At 37.3% G+C, this 21,533-nt stretch overlaps 2 protein-coding genes across 2 annotated transcripts; one reads left to right on the top strand and one right to left on the bottom strand.

The window, feature by feature from the left end:
* Positions 1 to 3,841: 3,841 nt before the first annotated feature.
* ube2g1a (ubiquitin-conjugating enzyme E2G 1a (UBC7 homolog, yeast)) lies at positions 3,842 to 10,332 on the bottom strand. Its single transcript, XM_037749225.1, has 6 exons — positions 10,099 to 10,332; positions 7,306 to 7,408; positions 7,056 to 7,153; positions 6,138 to 6,316; positions 5,822 to 5,941; positions 3,842 to 5,120 (listed from the first exon to the last, which is right to left on the bottom strand). Exons 1-5 carry the CDS (start codon positions 10,142 to 10,144, stop codon positions 5,855 to 5,857), a joined length of 513 nt encoding a protein of 170 aa, XP_037605153.1. The 5' UTR covers positions 10,145 to 10,332; the 3' UTR covers positions 3,842 to 5,120; positions 5,822 to 5,854.
* A 2,969-nt stretch (positions 10,333 to 13,301) lies between these two features.
* LOC119476030 (protein spinster homolog 3-like) lies at positions 13,302 to 18,765 on the top strand. Its single transcript, XM_037749206.1, has 12 exons — positions 13,302 to 13,608; positions 13,719 to 13,784; positions 13,946 to 14,082; positions 14,737 to 14,888; positions 15,289 to 15,355; positions 15,449 to 15,591; positions 15,751 to 15,903; positions 15,990 to 16,179; positions 17,211 to 17,276; positions 17,374 to 17,472; positions 17,614 to 17,785; positions 18,695 to 18,765. The coding sequence occupies exons 1-12, from the start codon at positions 13,377 to 13,379 to the stop codon at positions 18,763 to 18,765; spliced, it is 1,548 nt and encodes a 515-aa protein (XP_037605134.1). The 5' UTR covers positions 13,302 to 13,376.
* Positions 18,766 to 21,533: the final 2,768 nt, after the last annotated feature.

Here is a 21,533-nt window from a genome sequence, read left to right as displayed (position 1 = left end):
GTCAGCGTCGGGCTCGCACTTTGCTCGCTCTAAATAGACATGAACGAGCATTAGTCAAAACAGTGAGGCGACACACGTGAGCTAAAACCACAATATTACTCTATATTTCACCTGCTGGGGCTGCACGGTGGTGCAGTGGTTAGCACTGGTGCCTCACAGCTAGAGGGTTGCAGGTTCAAATCTGGCTTGGGGCCCTTCTGTGTGGAGTTTGCATGTTCTCCCCATGTTTTCTCTGGGTACTCCGGTTTCCTCCCACAGTCCAAAGACATGCAGGTTAGGTTAATTGTTGACTCTAAATTGCCCGTAGGTGTGAATGGTTGTCTGTCTCTATGTGTCAGCCCTGTAATGGACTGGCGACCTGTCCAGGGTGTACCCCGCCTTCGCCCAATGTCGGCTGGGATCGGCTCCAGCCCCCTCGCGACCCCTAACGGGATAAGCGGTTGCAGATGGATAGGATGGGATGGATTTCACCTGCTTGGCAGTAATGTCGGCTGACCAGACGAAGGTCTCTCCATGAATCAATGCTGATCCTGTTGTGTTGGCTTTTTCTGCTCCAGCCTTGGGGGCCTTTTATAGTTCAGCCAAATTTAGCGCAGTTTTGACCTATGATTAGTATGTGTGCACATATATCACTTAAATTATTCAATATAATTATACTAAACCTTATAATTTGCAGAATACCCTAATTTTACATGCTGCTTCGTTTCCGACTGTAACTCATCTTGTCTGCTTCAGCCTTAGGGGCTAGACATTATCGTCTCCGACTGCGCCCGCAGGGAGACTAAGGAGTTTTGGTCAGAGACGGTAACATTTCTCGCTGCGGAGCCCCGTCACTTCACAAGACACAGGAAACTTCTGTTGGTCTGGAGGAGCTGCAGCATTTATTTATGCACAAACGTCCACTGTACATTTACTAGATATTCTCAGAGCTAAACTAACTCTTCTGCAGTGTGGAGTGAGCGCCCCGGTACATTTACACGCTTAAAAAGTTACAAACAGTCCCTTTAATTCAAGACAGAATGATAGGATGATCTTCTCCGCGCCACGGGCACTCCATGCACTGACTGTGACTCATGGTACGTGTTCACAGGCTCCATGCTTTCCATGCTTCCCATTAATTGTCTATGTAAGCAGCCGTGCAATGCATTCTGGTAGCGTTGTGATGCGATTCGAGAAACGGAGCGTCACGACGCCCGCTCCTTATTTGCATAAAGTTGAGGGCTAGTCTACTTTATGCAAATCACAGGCGTCCGACGCGACTCGCCGCCTCTCGAAACTCCCGAGAATCTTTTAAAATAAACATTGTCGATCGAAAATAAAGACAGATTTAGCAACTGCATGGATTATTTCTCACCTCAAATGTTTTCAGAAACACATTTCGGTGAACTATTTTCGTGAAATGAAGGAGAAAGTTTCCAAACGAGCCTCCATACTGTTTCCGGTTTGAAAGCTGGGATCAGCAGCCAACGGAGGGGAAGTGTTCGTCCAATCAGGTGGGGACAGCCAGTGTCTAGTGACAGCCCACCAACCGTCCAATGTTGGGAAGCGTCGCATCCCCTTGCAATAAATAAACGCCCCTGTGGACACGTACCATGTCGTTGTGTTATTGACATCCGTGCGACCAATCAGGTGATGACAGACATGATCATACCATCAAGCAGGGAAGGGCGGGCGTGCACGGCGCTCTGGCGGTCTACAGGTACAGAGCAGGAGGGAGAGGAGGAGAGAAAGAGAGAGAGGAGTGCGGTGCGCGAATTGCAGACAAGATGAGTGACAGTTGGAAACGAAGCAGCATGTAAAATTACGGTATTCTGGAAATGATAAGGTTTAGTATAATTATATTGAATAATTTAAGTGATATATGTGCACACATATTAATCATAGGTCAAAACTGCGCTAAATTTGGCTGAACTATAAAAGGCAGAAGTGGTAAAATGAAGAGCCGTTTGGGAGCTGAAAGAGCCGGCTCTTCTTGGTGAGCTGAGCCAAATGATCTGGCTCACTAAAAAGAGCCGGAATTCCCATCACGAGGAGCCAGATAGTGGGCAGTGGTGCTGCGTTCAAGTGCTTCTCAAAAACCTGCTGAAAACACGTTAATTGATACTTTATCACATGACCATTACTATTCTCCTTGCACTGTATTAAGTTGCTAATTTTGTAGTTTAATTGACAATATGATAATGATTTTCTATGCTACAGGAAAAAAAGGTGCTAATTTTCTTTGTGACTTTGAAAAAAAAAAAGTCCTGGACCACACAGTCTCTTATAATTTCAAACAAGCGTGATAATATGGAGGATTGTCTCCATAGACAGGAGCTGAAAGGAGTTTCTGACCCCAAAACAGGACGGTATGTGCATTCACATCATGAACACAAGTTCAATGTGAAACTTGTGTTGCCTTCAGGTGCCCCTGTTAAACTCCTCTACCTGGATGAAAAGTCTGCAAATGTACCAGGCATAATCCTACAGTGAGATAGGTACACAAAGTAACACAGTGGATTCAATTCAAGTTCTATAATAACAATAAATGCAAAGATTGACTCATGCATGGCAAGAGGCTAATCTTATTTATGTTGCAGTCCTATTAAGATCTACTGGAGTATGTGCGGGTTCATTGGAAAATGAAGCTGCTGAACTGGGTATAATCAAAGTCGGATCTGGTGGGGCCACATATGTCACTGTGGCACATGCCTGATCCCTGGGAATAAACTAAATGGAAGAGGTTCTGTACATATATTTTCTGCAAACAAGATAACAGGATAATAGTCTGCTCACTGAGTTGTTTTTTTTTAAAAATGCAAATTTTGAGGATAAAATAGATATGATACAATGCTGTACTCATTTCTAGTTTGTAAATATATCTGTATTAAAACTATTGATTTCTCCGCTGATTAAATTATCACTGAGATTCTGATTCTGTCTCCCAAATCATTGAAAATACATTTAGCTTCCCAAAGTACTGGATGGTGGAAATAAGACTCCTGTGTTTCGTTGTCTCGTGTTCAGATATTCCTGTTTTACCTACATAAAGCTCACTTTGCACTCTGGAGCACCAAATATAATTTACTTAAAAGTACAGTGTATAGGATTTGGTGGCATCTAGTGGTGTGGTTGCAGATTGCAACCAACTGAATATAATATTCATTTAGTGACTTTAAACCAGAAGGAACTTAAAATCTTGTGAATGAGAACAGTTGACAAGCAAAGCAGACTACATGCTCTTGGCACAATCCCCTAAATCAATGATAAACTCTTCATGTAAAGGATATTGGTTATTTTTTATAATAACCATCATTTATAAATGGCAGATTAATAGTTAATTAAACTTTGTTAATAGTTATTTTAATGTTAACAACCAATGAAATGATTATTAATGCTTACTTATTATTAGTAATGCCATAATTTATAATAGTTTACTATTCTAATCAGAATGTAATTGTTATCGTCTCTGATCAGCTATGATACAACATAGAATTTATAAACTAATTATTTCATATTACATAAATTAATGCTAAAATAACACAAACTAAAGCATTTCTAAGAATTAGTTGACATTATTGTCATTGTTTGTTAACAGTAAAATAACTATTAATGTGTTTAATTAACTATCAATTTACCATTTATAAATGGTTATTATACAGTGTTACCAGAATATCATACCCAAAGTGATCTTGCTGAGAAAACAGATGGCAGTAAAGTTTAAACTCATGAAATGTTGTATTAATTGTCTAAATATCTGCAGTATTTAGTGAAGATTTAGTTTGAAGTACACTTTGTGTACATGAAAAGGTTTCTGTTCATGTTGTGTCCAAAACACACCTGAATTAAATACACAAGTAAATATTGAAAAAAAGTCATATTTTAGAAGAACTCACTACAGGTGACAGGTTTTCTTAACATGAAAAATATACATCAGTATTTTGTCTTTGTACATTAGGCAGAACTGCAATAGTTCAGTGAGCAGAATAACGGTGAGATTGTGGATCGGGGGGGAAAGAGCGACTGAAGAAAATGGGCACACATACTGTATACACAAACACTCGCAAACAAAATCCCAGAAACATTCAGCAAAAAAAAAAAAAAAAAAACGGAACAAAGTTACAATAAAGCATGCATAACAATTCCTACCGAGGACAACACAGACAAGGAAAAGAGAGGCTGATAAAATAACAGAATATTGGAGAAGAGTACCTCAAATTGTATCAGGATATCAAAAATTAACATGTGTACACTTCATACTAGGGGAGTTATTGCTACATCAAATTGTTACCAATACCCTAATTATACAGATGTCCTGTGTACTGGCTATTAAATAAATTCACACATAGGTGGTACACAATTTCTCAGTATTTCTTTAACACTTGTTCAATGCAGGGTGAAGTGGCCAAGCATTTTATTAGGAGGCACTTTTGAAAAAAGATAAACAGAATTTAGCATGCACAAAAATGAAGGGGTGTGTTGCCTTCCTTGAGTCAACGGAGCAGGATGGTAAGACTTATAACGGATAAAGAAAACAAAATCATTCAGGTGCACATAGGATGTTCAGTTCTGAGAGAGTTAAAGAACCCACAAGAACAGCTGCGTATTCTAATATGGCGGTATTCCCTTCATCAGTCACGTCATTCATCTCTCGCTTGAATCAATCAAGCTCTTCATGGGTGACATTCCTCCGACAGCGTCATAATTCTCTTTCTATTTAAGACCTGTTCAGACTAAAGAGAACTAATGCATGCTGGAGTCGAGAGAGGGAAAATGGACAAAAATAAATCTATCTGAACCAGCGCTATTCATTTGGTCTAAGTGTCTTGATGGATGGAAAGGGAGCTTATATATTATCCGGTTTAGTCTGTGCTATATACATGTCTTTACAATATCTTCCTGAATGTTGAAGCAGTTCATAGACTTGAAAAATGTTTTATCATCTTCTGGGTTTTTTTTGTGTTGTTTTTTTTTGAGTTGGCACTTGCTTGGCGGTTTCCTGTCAGCCTTGGTAGTCTCTGTTATGTTCTATTGCAGCCTACGGTAGCCAGTCTGTTCCTGCCAAAATAAAAGGAGGACAAGCCTGGCGACAGGGTGGAAGAGTGCAGGAAACAGTGCCATGTTGATTTTCAATTGGAGACCTGATGGAGAGCACATAAGAAATAACAGGAAACAATTGTTAGGGAAGCGGCAAGAGCAATCTCATAACATCAACAACAGGCACAAATATTAAATTACCAAAAGGGTAGCAAAAGATATGGAGCATGTTAGACCAGCTGGATGTGTGTGTAATTCAAAGTTAAGGTAAAAACGGTATACACATTGTTACTTTTAATCTAGACAGTTTAACCCTTGTTGAGTTGCACCATGGGGTCAGAAGAGACAGTGTAATGCTGTGTTCGGACCAAGAGCGAAGAGAATTTTCACCTTGCTTTACTCGCGCAAGATAGACCGACGATATCATTTGTGTTCATTCGTGCTAGACGCACCGGAGAGGAGAAGGAGCTTGTAACCATAGATACCAACAACTTTTCTTTCCGTCATTTCCGCCATCAACCATTGAAGAAATAACCACTGTTGCTGCTGTATCTAGGAAGCCACACGTCGCTACTGCGGTATGAATCAAAAACAAACGGATTGTGCTGTGATTTAATTGTAATACACAGATCAAAAAGATGCCGAAAAAACTACATAATAATGCCAATTTGTAGTGGAGGTACGTTTCAACAAGACCTTTTGACTTAAATTGACCTGGTGCAACCTGCAGCCATTTCTGAACTGCTGAAGTGAGTTGTGATTCGTGAATCAAAGGTTTTCAAAGGTTAAAGTCAAGAATACTTGCCCTGAAAACATGAAGCTAGATCCTTGCTAAATATCACTCAAACGCAGTCTCTTGGCTTTTTCGTACACAACGGGCAACTTTCCTTTTGAATGCGCCGTATCTGTCCTCCCTCCACTCTTTCTGCAGGGGGAAAAAAAAAGATAAAGGCAATTCATCATTTTAGTGCATTGTATATCTCAATCTTTAATTTATTCATTAGATTTGCTATAATTATAAAGAATATAACAAATGAATAATTCATTAATTTATCATTTTGTTTTGAATAGAGAACACATTCATACCATTTCTAATATATATATTTTTAAAGTAAACTCACTGCTGCATCCACATTGGCTGGTGAGTCGCCATTTGGGTCAGCCAGCATAGAGATAACACTAATCATGATGGTTTCCACAGTGTGGATAGGCAGCCAGCGCTCCTCTGGTTTCTCATAGCCGTACTTGTCCTCCCCAGGCTCGTGCAAAATTGAAATACATACATCTCCATTCTTGTCAACTGGGAGAAAAAAACATGTAGAATACAATTAATGAAGCAGAAAAAGCTTTCGCTATTCCTGTGGTATACTGATGTTTCTAATACTCATTTACATATGACATTTAGACCATCAGCTACCAAACCGATTAATGACTTTGTTTGAAGACAGAGCCTCTGAAAAATACCTGCCTCCACATTTGATCCACTATTTAGCAGAGGCACCTTTGGTAGCAGTTCAAGCCTTGAGTCTACAGTATGTGGACAAGTCTATCAGTGTTGCACATCTGGACAGTCCAATTACTCCCCATTCTTCCTTGCAAAGCTACTCAAGTTCTATTAAATAGCTCGGCAACAGTGAGTGAACAGCAGTTTTGAAGTCCTAACACAAATAAGGCCTGTGCGAACCTATCAGCTATCACCAGTTATTGGGCTGGCGATGGCCAGTTGGAAAATTTTAATATATCGCCCAACTCTATTCAATAATCTGTTATAACTGTTTGAAGTTGACTCTGGTAGACTCTTACTGACCTTGCTACAGAAAAGTAATCCTCTGACTGTTTCTTTACTTTAAAAAAGGCAGCTCAAGATTATGAACAAATGCAATGACTGGGCATGGAATGAGCTTTAAGTTGACCTCCCGTTTAATAAATTGCATGTAAACATTCCTTGGTATTAACGCATATCACAAAAGGGAAAATCCTAAACATTTCTTACTACAAACAAAGGCAAATATCGTTCAGTGTGCTGAACCGGTACTTACCATTAGGGTGCCAAATATCTGTGATAAATTTCATTTTAGGTGGCCTGAGAGGGTAGTCTTTGGGAAATGTCAGATGAGCTTTAAACACACCACCTTCACTGTGAATAAAAAAAGATCAAAGACAAAAATCAATATATAGGTGAATATTGTACAAGTTTCAAAGCATCCAAAGCAATAGAGGCAATAAGAGTTGTTCAGAGCACATCTCTCCTACTATATATCCCATGTAGCATAAGACAGTGATACTTACTACAGTGTGTCTGGAGGCCCGATGATGAGGACTTCCCATCTGTAGAGATCACTATCCTCGATCAGACCTGCTGAGAATCCTTCCACTGGGTTTTTGTTCAGCTCTAGATAGAGAAACAAATACATAAGTCAGATCACCATTAGCTTGTATCATAGTAGCTACAATATGGCAAGTAAACTGATATTGCTTTTCTAAAGACTGCTGAGGAGACAACATAACCCTTGTCTTAGGAGGCCTTGCTTGGGGGTTGAATATGAAGCAGAATGTTGCTGAAACCACACACCACCCAACTCATATTCACTCACTGGGTCACACAGCAATTCTCCAGATGTACAGTATACTGCACACACATAATTTCAACTTGCATTATTTACTTATTAATTATAGAACATTTATAGACTCAAATACCACCATCACTTATATAGAATACTGATTCAATTTCTGACCAAAATCAGAAATCTTGTGTGGTCAGTTTTTGGTGGATTCAGACAAAATGCTGAGGGTGGAAGTGTGACGGTCACTCTGATGTAATAGTTGGAAATCCTGTGGGTTGTTTTGCACCTCTACCAAAGTAGGTTGTGGTTTTGGTCCCATTTGATCTGTTAGTTACCATGACATCTTAAATATTACTACTAATTTGAGTTGAATGTTATACAATAAGTCGAGGATGCAGATAATGCCGGTATATGTGGCCATTTATAAAGAATTAAGATTCTATTATAAATGTATGTCTGTAATAAAGGACAGTATTTGTCAGCATTTAATTTTTTTTAAACAGGCTCTGCAACAGATCCAAGTATGAAGGCAATTTAAGATTTCTGACATTAGGTTAGTAATCTCATTTCAATCAAATCCCACTCAAAAATATTCAGGTCCAGGTCAATTACTCATCACTATGTTGAGAATATCTGGAAAACTAAAAAGGAGTACATTATGTCCCTGCTTATGGAAAATACAATCTTATCCCCAAACCTGGAAATGTAACACTCACGTACTACAAACCCCAAAACATGACTGCTGTTGTGAGTTCAACACTGCTTATGGAAAGAAAATTAAATTCGCAGCTGCCAGAAGAGGTACAGTATGTGCTCAATGACTGCTTTTTAGATATGTATTACTTTATACTATTCTATTACCTTTGTGCATGTTAATTTAAAGTCACGTTTCAAAATAGCTGCCTGTGTTACAAGTGAAGTCTGACACTTGTTAGGTTATTACTTGATTACACCACTACGTTGTTTACATACTTAAATTAGTTTCAATGCCACTTTAGACTTCAGATTCTATTATAAGTGTATGTCTATAATAAAGGACAGTATTTGTCAAGGAAAATTTGTTCATTTAATTTTTTCTTTAAACAGGCTCTGCAACAGATCCAAGTAAGAAGGCAATTTAAAATTGAAATCTGACATTAGGTTAGTAATCTCATTTCAATGAAATCCCACTCAAAAATATTCAGGTCCAGGTCAATTACTCATCACTATGTTGAGAATATCTGGAAAACTAAAAAAGGAGTACATTATGTCCCTGCTTATGGAAAACACAATCTTACCCCCAAACCTGGAAATATAACACTAATGTACTACAAAACCCCAAAACATGACATGAGTTAAACACTGCTTATGGATAAACAAATTAAATTCGCAGCTGACTCTATTAAAAATAGCGAATAACGTTAGAGATCATGTTTTTTTGCTGTTTTTTACATTTATACTTTGATATTGCAATATATTGTTATTAATTGTTATTTATTTGTTTGTTTGTTTTATTGACACAAAAAACATGAATTACTTCTTTACTGTTTTCTTCCATTTACATGCATGTTCTTTTTAAATATCTATATATTGTAATTTGCTTAATGAATTGTATATATGTTGTATTTGCACTATCTGTTTATATCATGTTTATTTTTGTTTATAGTTTATTTTGTATATTGTATATTGGTAAAAAAATATATATTTTTTTACTCTTATTTTATTCTAACGTTTTTATACTGTTTGACTTGTATACAATGAATTGTATATATATATATATATATATATATATATATATATGTGTTTATATGTTTTTGTTTTTATTTTGTTCTTTTTGTAATTTTTATTTATTATTGAATTGACGTTTTGGCAATATTGTTCACCTGGCAGTCATGCCAATAAAGTTGGTTTGGTTACGATTGCCCAGAAGTCTTTATAGATATCTAAATCCATATCCTCCTCACAAACACTAACCATACACTTCCACACTTATCTATTTTGATATATTTACTGTATTGCTATTGTTGTTATTTCATATATATATTGTCCTGATTGTTTGTTATCACTATTTTGTAGTCATATTATTTCTTTATATTAATCTCTAGGTGGAGGCTTCAGATAAGCCCAGTGTTTTTTTGCCTCTTCTAGCACTGTATATTATTCTTTTTTTTTTTTTTTTGTGATGTTGTATAATCTTAAATTGTGCAATAAAAATGAAGCAAATTGAATTGAATTGATTTAACATTAGCTTGTGAAGCTAACAACAGTGACAGCAGCTAACTTTAGCATACAGCTGTAACGTTAGCAGTGGTTAGCAGGGGAATTGGGTCATCTAGTGAAAAGCTACTTAGTTGTTTAAATACATATAGTAAATAACATCCCGTTGAACACATAAACACTAAACATCATGACTGATAAATGCCAAACAGCGCGTGTTATGGTGGTTAAAGAGATGTAAACACATCGAGGCAGCATCGTTTGAATCACAGCTAACGGCTAGCAGTTAGCATCAGTTAGCTCACATTAAGGTTTACATTACCTGCCAGCTGTCTCCTGAGTAACAGCGCTGACTGGGGCTCTGTCATAGTTTACTAAATATAATGCAGCTGTGTTGAATGGTAATCTTTAGAGGTAACGGTGTTAGTTTATCGTTTCACTAAACTGTTGTTCTTCGTGCTGCTCTATTTTCCGTTTAGTATTCTCCTCATTCTTCTTCTGCTCCTCCTGCTGCTGCTGCTGCTGCTTCTGATGCTGCTTCTTCGTTGGTATTCTACAGCAGCCCGGCATCCTGACTGATGCATTACTGCCATCTTCTGGATGTTTTATTCGATTTCAATCTGCTCTCAGATTTGTTGCAGCAATCGTATTCCCTCACAAAGAATAAAATAAAATAAAATAAAAAATTAATTAATAAAAATTAAATACAATTAAATAAAATTAAATAAATGTGCAGTGTCCTGCTGCTGCTGCTGCTTCGTCTTCGTTGGTATTCTACATCTTCTGGATATTTTATTCGATTTCAATCTGCTCTCAGATTTGTTGCAGCAATCGTATTCCTCACAAAGAATAAAATAAAATAAAAAAAATAAAATAAAATAAAATAAAATAAAATAAAATAAAATAAATAAAATAATACATAAAATAAAATAAAAATAAATAAATAAATAAAATAAAATAAAATAGAATAGAATAGAATAGAATAAAATAAAATAAAATAAAAATAAATAAAATTAAATAAAATTAAATAAAATAAAATAAAATAGAATAGTATAGAATAGAATAGAATAAAATAAAATAAAATAAAATGAAAATAAATAAAATAAATAAAATAAATAAAATAAATAAAATAAATAAATAATAATAATAATACATAAAATAAAATAAAATAAAAATAAATAAAAGAAATAAAAGAAAATAGAATAGAATAGAATAAAATAAAATAAAATAAAATAAAATAAAATAAAATAAAATAAAATAAAATAAAATAAAATAAAATAGAATAAAATAAAATAAAATAAAATAATAAAAATAAATAAATAAATAAAATAAATGTGCAGTGTGCTGTTAAAACTACAATTTCCTATCTTTAATCTGGTCATTATTTCTTATTTTCAATTTCTCCCCCTATATTTCATATTACCTATATATTGAACTGAAGATAGGTTTACCAGTCTTTATTTTCTTACTCCTTTAGGTAGCATTGCTCTCTGATCAGCCTCAATGTTCCAGCTGGACTATCCCCACACAGGCAAATAGATGGACTAATGTCAAATTATTAATGTAGGAATGTTGCATCTAGATATATGCAAGATTACTCAAATACTGGATGACATTTTGTCACTTACTTAGCACTGATGAGACTCACTCTGCCGCTATAGTCATACATGAACACTGAAAATGTTCAGCTTCATCAAACCGGTTTGAAATTGGATCTTAGTGTTGACTGTAATGCTCACAGTGGACACTCGATGGCGACAACTATTGACAGCCCAACAGTCTTCAACAAAATGATAACAAAATTGACTTTGGTTGTACTGACCATAACAGTAGGCTACTTTACAACTACTAATAACAATACCAATAATGGGGGAAACCATCATTGGTTATTTAACACAATAATAACGCGTTTTCTTACAACATTAACAACAGGTGCAATCTTTTGGTTCAGTTTTAAAGGACAAGTGTGTAACATTTAGTGGGATCTATTGGCTGAAACGAAATATAATATTAATAAGGATGTTTTCTTTAGTGTATATTCACAAACATAACAGACTTTGTTATGTTTGATCTATAAGCCTAGAAAGCCACTGAACTAGCTGACGGTTGAACCCTGTGGCTATGCTAAAGGGTAATTCCTTTTGTAGGAATGTTGGCCGACTATAAAATCTTGTGCATAAAAACATGAAGGCGGAAATCTTTCATCATCTGAACATTCAAACTGAAAACATTTATTTATCATGGATGAGAAGATACTAAGGATCGCTTCACTTGACTGCAATGAAATGAAGGCTATTGGGAGGTTTTAATACACCTACATAATTTTTACATATAGGAATTTAATATCAAACAGAACAGAAATTACCAGAGCGGTGTCACCAAAGCTGTACGGGTTTCAGACAGCAGTTTTGCTGAGACATGAGGAAAAACAACAAGAAGGTAGTAGTTTTCTTGGTTCTCTAAGGCAGGGGTTCTGAAGCTTTTTTCGGCCAGGGACCCCTTATAGGGGAGAACCTTTTCCAAGGACCCCCTCATAATCGTAACAGAGTATAATTGCCATTGGAATCGTATTCTTTTGATCATTGTATTCTAAAACCTTTCAATCAAATACTTCAGACCTGTTTCATAGTGATAAACAGAAACACATCTAATTTTGAATCATGTTAAGATCAAGCGGACTTTAAGCAAGTGCTTAAACTTATAAGTAATGAACTTATTGCTGTGTGTCACATCATATCAGAGTCATTGGCCCAAAGCTAATATGGGTGGGAGTAATGGACACAATATGCTTGTTTTATTGGCGCAAATTGTCCCCATCTGTAGATATGCACTTTTTAATGACTAATGATTTTGCGGACCCCCTGCCAGAATGCCACGGTCCCCACTTTGAGAATCACTGCTCTAAGGGGACGTCCAAATTAAAATGTCCCATCCTCCATGCTATTAGAAAATTCAAATGTATTTTAGGATACACACTTCTTAGACTTTGAAGATCATCCGTTCCTCAATTAGACAGATCTGCAACCACTGATGAAAGTCATAACACATTCGTCAATAGCTGAGCACCTGACACCCTCATGCACCATGAGCCCTTTTGTCCTTCTGCTGTGTAAAGCTGTTAAAACCCACCAGGCCATTAGCATACTGTAATGTTATTTACCATTACGCTAAAACAAGAAGAACATATTTGGTTTGTTTGCATAGGACAAACCCAGAGTGGGCTGGTCCCTCCACTAACTGCAAGTATGGAATGAACTGAGGAAATAACATAAACGAGACATCATCAACAAGTAGGTGAGTCTGTTTTTGTCTAAATGTTTATTATGTCTTTTACATTTCCTCTACTGTTATTTTATGATCTGGCCTATGCATGCTTTTATACAGTAGATTTTAACTCGTTAGGATTGTTCATAGTACACCAATAGTTTTGCCTATTTTCCTTAAAGGAGCTCTGGACTCATCTACTGTTTTATGGTGTTGTAAGAAGTGTAAAATAACTGACATTTTTTTTTTTTTTACAGGAAAACATAATCATCTTTGGTGAGGATACAGAGGGTAGAGGATTTCTCTGTAACTAAGTCACACACTCTCCATTTCCAGATGATTGAAGAGCCGCTCACCATGGAGCCAAAGGACAGGCCAGGTCCTCGGTGGAGTCTGGGATCCGGCTCTGGTCTAAATAATGGCTCTTCTGTGAAGAGCTTTTCATCACTTACACCAAAGGCAGAAGAACAGGAGAGACCAGCTTTATCACCTAGACGCGCCAATATATCTGTAGCCGTGCTTTGCTACATCAACTTGCTGAACTACACAGAGCGGTACACAATATCAGGTTAGATGACCTCTTGTTTGCACAACGCTGCCTATCAACAAACACTATTTACTGCTTCTGTACTTCTGATTCGGTGGGCTTACATGTGAATTGTTTTCATTGTCATAAAGGTGTCCTTCCCAACATTCAAAAATTCTTTGATATAAGTGACAGTATCGCTGCACTTATACAAACAGGTATGATGATGCACAACACACATGCCTTGAAGGTCTGCATTTTACCCTGCAGTACTTCTTACAACTATGAAAACGTTCACGAGTGGGTTTTCTTGAGTGAGTCAAAGAGTCAATTTGTCACATTGTGAAGAAGGAATTAACTCTTTTTAATGCACTCACAGTTTTCACCTGCAGTGTCCTGCTTTTGGACCCTCTCTTCGGTTACCTCAGGGATCGCTACAACCGGAAATACATCATGATTGGCAGTTTGTGTGTGTGGCTTGTGACTGCAGTCGGCAGCTCTTTTGTCACAGAGTCGGTAAGTGAGCAATAGATGTGTTCACACACACTTTAAAAGAAACAAGAAGCAACTCTCACTGCTAGTAGTTTTTCATCCTCTGTCATTTGACCTCATCATGCATTTACTCCTCAAATAGGAATGCCCCTGAATGTCAGTGTAAGGAGTATTAGATGGGATGCTTGTGGTCCGAGGAATGTATCCTTAAGACTACAAACATGCAAAGCTCATAGACAGCAAATAGATGCTTAAGTAAATATTACACGAGTCAACAAAAGAATTGTGAAACATTTATGCAAATTAGTTTAGTGTACAATCAGAATCAGAATCAGAATCAGAATGGTGTTTATTGCCAGGTGTAAGAGGTATACACTAGGAATTTTCTTTGGCATTATTGGTGCGAGACAAACTGTATAATAACAAAAGAATAGATAAAAACAAAAGAATAGATAAAAACGTTAGAATAAAATAATAAAAATGTACAATTTACAAATTACAAATAAGCTATAAACATGATATAAAGATAGTGCAAATATTGAGAGAGGGGGGAGAGACAGTGTCGACCTGACCATTATACTGTTCTTGGCTGTAAGAATTGCATATGTTAAACTGTGAGAGGATCTTATTTGGGATTAAATCTTGTTGAACTGTTTATATGCTGTTGGATTTCTTTAGTACTTCTGGCTGCTGATGCTGTTGCGAGGCATGGTCGGGATAGGAGAGGCCAGCTGCACCACCATTGGTCCCACTATCATTAGTGACCTCTTTGTTGGGGCTCAACGGAGCAAAGTTGTCTGTGTCTTCTACATCTTTGGCCCTGTCGGATGGTTAGAAAGTCCATAACTGTGTGTTTTTATCTCTCTTCTTTTGCATTTTTTAATCCATTAACTAAAAATCATGTGCTGTTGTGTAGGAATGCAATTGACGTGAAACCACGTCATGAATGGTGCATTCTCTGCTGGTGGGAAACTCCAGTATTTGATATTTGAAGGTCATTTGAAATAGGCTGAGAAATGTCAGACAGTTAGTGTAATGTGATTTTTTTGCAAATCAACTACAGTCCAAATCATGGTCCTTTAAACAGTAGTAAAATAAAATCTAAAATAAAATCAACATGCAAATATATTACTTTTTTTCTGTAAATACCACAGGACAGGTGTAGCTATGTTAAGCTTGTTTATGTCCTCATGATCACTCTAATGGTTTTACCATTCTGTGTGTTTTCAGTGGTCTTGGATACATAATAGGGGCAGGGGTTGCTACTCTCACAGGAGACTGGCGCTGGGCTCTCAGGGTGAGAACATTTTCATTAACAGTCATGTAAATGTTAGCTGGGTATTTATAGACACAGAGTGATAGATATTACAAGTGTTTTCTGTGTTATCAGATCACTCCCATTTTGGGTGTAGTGGGAATCGTCTTGCTGGTCTTCTTATGCCCTAACCCACCCAGAGGTGCTGCAGAAACCCAGGGAGAGGGAGTTACAGGGGAGAGCTCCTACCTGGATGACATCAAGTATCTTATGAAAAAGTAGGACATGTAAATTACTGTAATACTGGATTAATACTATAGCCTTTGCATATTTGCCCACTCCCATGTTGATATTGTGATACTTTGCATTAGTCCCTAAAGTTTACAGAAATATGGATTTTGAGTAATATTTACCTTGTTTGGTTTTTCTGACCCTAGTAAAAGTTATGTGTGGTCAACATTGGGAGTGACGGCTACAGCCTCCCTCTCCGGAGCCCTGGCTTTCTGGATGCCTACTTTTCTGTCCAGAGCTCGGATCAATCACAGACTCCATCTGCCGTGTGTCAAAGAGCTCTGCAACCCCATAGACAGGTGCAGCATCACCCTTCATCTACCTCATTTCCTTCAAAATTGCTACGGAGTTTTAACAATGCTGTCTGCCTCTGCTCCCTGTACAGTTACATCTTTGGTGCTGTGATGATGGTGGCGGGCGCTCTGGGAGGGAGTCTTGGCAGTGGTTTATCCAGATGGTTTGGGGACAAGGTCCCAAAGGCATACCCAATCATCTGCGCAGTGGGCCTGTTGGCATCAGCTCTCTGCATCTATATCTCCATCGTTACGGCATCAGCAAGCATTCCTGCCACTTATGTAAGAGAAAAACATCTGTCTTTGCTGGTGTCCACTGGCTAAATAATGTTTTTTATACTTGTAGCATAAAGAACAACTTTATTTTATTTTTTTAATAAAGTGTTCCTGGAGTTTTGACCTCTTCAGACTTTTTCCCTTCTAGGTGAAATTGTGCCAGAAACCCCTACTCTTAGTCCATTACAGTCCAGACTAATATATCTCAACAACTATTGGATGGATTGAGAATTTTGTACAGACTCTTACTGACTTTGATGTTCCCCTGACTTTACCTCTGGCGCCATCATGAGGTTCACCTTTTTGGTGGATTGCTGTGAAGTTTTTTACACACACTCATGCCCCCTCAAAATAAATAACTTTGGTAATCCCTTAATTTATCATCTAGTGCCATCATCACATCGACTTTTTGATTTGTGCAATACTTTGGTTTATGACCAAATTCCTGCAAAAACTATTTACATTCCCATCAGCCACAATTGTGTGCCTTTGTGTTTGGTAATTAACTAATATTAGCATGCTAACACACTAACCTTAGATGGTGGAAATGATAAACATTATACCTGCTAAACATCAGCATGTTAGCGTTATCACTGTGAACATATTAGCATGCTGTCTGTGGCATATACCTCAAAGTACATTCTAAGGTAATAAATATGGTATTGTATATTACTATATATTTGTAATCAAACCTGCCTACTGTGTCAAGTCAATATCAAATGTAACTTATTCCAGTTAGTCTTGTTACAGAGTTGTCCTCTACTCAGAGGACAACATTGTCTTCTTTAGCTAGACCTCATGTAGATAACATGGTGCACAAGAAATCTAAAATAATTTCCTTTAAAGTGGACATGTCACTCAGTATAGGCATTACAGCTCCAACAAAATGTCATAACAAGCTCATAAAGAATAGGTGGTAATGTCAAAAAGTGTAGAACAAGAGACATTTTAAGGGGTAAAAGCTATTTATTCATTAATTGATTATTGAATAATGAATTAATTCGTCAAACTGATGAGTCTCGAATGTCTCGTTGCAGGTATTCATATTCTTTAGTGAAACATTGTTTATGCTGAACTGGTCTGTCATGATGGATATACTGCTGGTGAGTTTGAATGTGTGAAAATACAAATATGAAACCGTCTGCTAAAACTTGAAGCCAATTTGTTGTTTTGTGTTACTTTTTTTTTTTATTATTTCAGTCTGTTATCATACCAACCAGAAGGTCCTCAGCTGTGGGTTTCCAGACAACAATCTGTCATCTACTGCGTGATGCTGTGAGTCCTTACATAGTAGGAGCGGTGAGAAATAGTTCAATTTTCCCATAGTCAACATCCTTTTAACTGTGCTATTTCATCAATAGTATCTCTGCAAGCTTGAGTAAACTAATTTTTTCTGGGTATCATAGGGGATTAATGCTGTCTTCGCATCTGTGCCAGCAGATCTCTGATGCTGTACGTAACTCTAAACCTGCAACTTACGACTGGAGCTTCCGCAGTCTGATGTACAGCCTCCTGGTCTGCCCATTTGTTGCGGTCCTGGGTGGACTGTTCTTCCTCATGACTTCCGCCTACATTATTGAAGACAGGAAGGCAGCTGCGCAATTGGTTATAGGTACCGTAAATGACTAGTTACTGTTCTTTTATCCTCTATAAACGGTGATACAGTACAACCATGGCTCAAACAGAACAACTCTCTGAATAACTCAATTATTTTTTCACAAATTTGTTCAAATCCATGTTGGTTAGGCCTTCTCCTTTGCCAAGACAATCCATCCACCTGATAAGTGTGGTATATCAAGATTTTTTGTAACTTTCCAAGGCACTTGGGCTGATCACAACAGAAGGACACTCTAAAATATAGCCATGTATGAAGCCATGGATGTGGAGGTCCTCGGCTGGCGTTGTTACACGTGTCTGTGGTTGTGGGGCCGGCTGGGTATACTGCCTTATTCTCGGAAACGGCATTACGGCTCATAGTAGTGGAATGAACATTCAATTAACGGGCAACGACTCTGGTGGACATGCCTGCAGTCACTACGCCAATGGCACGCTCCCTCAAAACTTGCGTCATCTGTGGCGTTGTGCTGTGTGATAAAAACGCACATTTTAGAGTGGTCTTTTATTGTGGCCAGCCCAAGGCACACCTGTGTAATAGGTGGATGGATTGTCTCTTGGAGAAAGGAGAAGTCCTCACTGTCCCAGATTCAAACACACTTGTGCACAAAATTTGAGAGAAATTAGCCTTTTGTGTGCATAGAAAAATGTGAGACAAAACAAAAGTGTTGCGTTTTATATTTTTGTCCAGTGTACTTCAAAATATCACTCCTCCCTATGCAGTTAAGAACAAACTCTCCTAATCTGCACACATGCTCCAGTAACACACTGGCAGTCTAGTTTTGAGAGTGAGATGGGTCAAACTTGATAGAGACATTCTAATGAATGTGCCGTACATTATTTTCAAATGTGTTTGTGTGTGTGTGTGTGTGTGTGTGTGTGTGTGTGTGTGTGTGTGTGTTACCAGGAGATCTCCCACCACAGCAGCGTCCTGCATCTGAGCCCCCAATGGAACTGAGCAACGGGGGAAGTCCGTAAAGCTGGACAAAAGCAACCGTGCACTTCATTTATCTGTAAATATTTGAAGTTAATATCCATGGAATACAAAATATAAAAAATATTGGAATACACTAAATATACCCGACTACTACAACTAGCATAAAATATTTAAATATATATAAAGATAGATTAACCCACTTTATACATCAGCAAGGGTGCAATAACATACCATTAGCAAAGTGTGCAAGGTACAATGTTTTGTTTTTTTAATAAAAAATAATTGAGGTAGTAAATGTGCAAATGACACAACACATATAGAGGGAGAGTGACTTTATTCTCTGCTCAGGTAGACATTACTCCTCTATATCTTTACATAGACAATAGTTGTTTGATGATATATTAATGATCTGGACATTGTATAGAGAACCTTTAATGATTATCCTGAATCTTGCTGACAACCATCCACACACACGTGGCCAGTTTGTTCTACAGACCCCCCCCCCGTCCCTCAGCTCAGTCTACTACATAAACCCGAGGCAGAATAAGATGAATTTGCCCAAGTATCCATATTGAGGATCATCAGATTAACCTCTTCGTCTATGAATGTCCCAGCCAGCATGCAGCTGCTGCCTCCTAATGAGGACCAGAGGGGCCTCCGGTCGGATCACAACATATGCACATAATGAAGTTCTCTTCTCTCTGTATTTACTGTAACAGTTACTGGAAATCCATCTCATAATTCCAATTTCACCACCCATTTCAGTGGATCTACTCTAGAAATGATTCAAAACTGCATAAGTAAATTAGTAGAAAGTGTATTCTATTATCTCTACAGTTTTTTTTTTTTTTTTTTTAGTGTGTCCACTAGATGGCACAGCTGCACTGTAAAACATGCTATCATGAGGATCCCAGTTGTCTTTGATTGGTGAGTTGAAATGGATTTGCCAGATGATCACTTGCATGTTTGCATGCATGTATGTATATACTGTATGTGTATGTCCATTCATCCGATCGACTTCACACTTGGCGGGTGTGGTGGTCATACTGGGTTCTGTTTAAATTAACATTTCCTATCCATGTAGCGTATCTATATAAAAATCATACATAAAAATGAGTGAGGTGAGGTGTCTTGTCAGGTTAGACACCTGAGTCCTCTGTTCTCAAAGACCATTCAGTTACAAAATATACCTCATTGAGATAGAAAATGTGGATCCTTTCGATCCTTTCTCTGCAGAACAGGAGAAGATTAAAGAAGGTTGGACCTTTGATGATGTTTTGTCTGTCATTTACATTGTCAATATTGGATCTTGGTGTTGACTGTAATGTTCACCATAGACACTGGATGGCAACAACTGACGTGATCCTAACAGCCCTCAACAAAATGATAACAAAATTGACTTTGGTTGTACTTACTATTACCACCAGTAGCCTACTGCTTCTACAAATAATAATAATAATTTGGAAAAATCACCACAATACTTATGAAAACATACAGTTTTGGAAGAGCAGACAATGCAAATAAATAAAAGATAATGCCTAGTGTCATTTAATACACAATAATTGTTCGGGTAATTTAAATTTTTGTTGCTCACACATTTTTCTCATCATCCCTCACAGTAGAACTGCCATGTTAAACTTAGTATCACTGGTTACTTCTTCATCAGAAGGTGAGAAACGATCTCACTTGAGAGTGAAGGAGGAAGTCCAATGGTATATTAAACTTGTGAGGATGCAAGTAAAACTTCACACTTGGCGGGTGTGGCGGTCATACTGGGTTCTGTTTAAATTAACATTTCCTATCCATGTAACGTATCTATATAAAAATCATACATAAAAATGAGTGAGATGAGGTGTCTTGTCAGGTTAGACACCTGAGTCCTCTGTTCTCAAAGACCATTCAGTTACAAAATATACCTCATTGAGATAGAAAATGTGGATCCTTTCGATCCTTTCTCTGCAGAACAGGAGAATATTAAAGAAGGTTGGACCATTGATGATGTTTTGTCTGTCATTTACATTGTCAATATTGGATCTTGGTGTTGACTGTAATGCTCACCGTAGACACTGGATGGCAACAACTGACGTGATCCTAACAGCCCTCAACAAAATGATAACAAAATTTACTTTGGTTGTACTTACTATTACCACCAGTAGCCTACTGCTTCTACAAATAATAATAATAATAATAATTTGGAAAAATCATCACAATACTTATGAAAACATACAGTTTTGGAAGAGCAGACAATGCAAATAAATAAAAGATAATGCCTAGTGTCATTTAATACACAATAATTGTTTGGGTAATTTAAATTTTTGTTGCTCACACATTTTTCTCATCATCCCTCACAGTAGAACTGCCATGTTAAATTTAGGTTCACTGGTTACTTCTTCATCGGAAGGTGAGAAATGATCTCACTTGAGAGTGAAGGAGGAAGTCCAATGGTATATTAAACTTGTGAGGATGCAAGTAAAAAATTTAAATAAACTATAAGTAATGAACAATGATCAGTTTGTGTGCCTTTTATGTTAATGTAGACATACATCTTTCATCTAGCAGATTAACATCACTTCATCATCTGTGCTGATGAACATTCAAACTGAAAACAGGTTATTTTCCATGGATGAGAAGGCACTAAGGATCCATCTTTTGACAGTCACAACCTCACTTGACTGCTATAAAGTGAAGGCTGTTCAGCATTTTAATACATCTACATTATCTTTATATATAGGATTGTAATATCTAATTTGCCTGGGTCGAGACCTTTGAATCTGCACACTCCATTCCAAACAGAACACAAATGACCAGA

This window comes from Sebastes umbrosus, chromosome 17 (assembly GCF_015220745.1).
Source record: "Sebastes umbrosus isolate fSebUmb1 chromosome 17, fSebUmb1.pri, whole genome shotgun sequence".
Classification (NCBI taxonomy): domain Eukaryota; kingdom Metazoa; phylum Chordata; class Actinopteri; order Perciformes; family Sebastidae; genus Sebastes; species Sebastes umbrosus.
Note: the sequence above shows the minus strand (reverse complement) of the source record. Positions and strands in the feature narration are given on the sequence as shown.

Bases quoted from the DNA above. Each gene is read 5' to 3' on its own strand.
- LOC119476030 (XM_037749206.1), top strand. From the start codon at position 13,377: ATGATTGAAGAGCCGCTCACCATGGAGCCAAAGGACAGGCCAGGTCCT. The intron at 15,904-15,989 runs GTGCAGCATCAC...CTCCCTGTACAG, and splicing joins CTCTGCAACCCCATAGACAG to TTACATCTTTGGTGCTGTGA. The intron at 17,277-17,373 runs GTGAGTTTGAAT...TTATTATTTCAG, and splicing joins TCATGATGGATATACTGCTG to TCTGTTATCATACCAACCAG.
- ube2g1a (XM_037749225.1), bottom strand. From the start codon at position 10,144: ATGACAGAGCCCCAGTCAGCGCTGTTACTCAGGAGACAGCTGGCAG. The intron at 7,409-10,098 runs GTAATGTAAACC...TTCTCTATCTAG, and splicing joins ACTCAGGAGACAGCTGGCAG to AGCTGAACAAAAACCCAGTG. The intron at 6,317-7,055 runs GTAAGTACCGGT...TTTTTCTCCCAG, and splicing joins AGATATTTGGCACCCTAATG to TTGACAAGAATGGAGATGTA.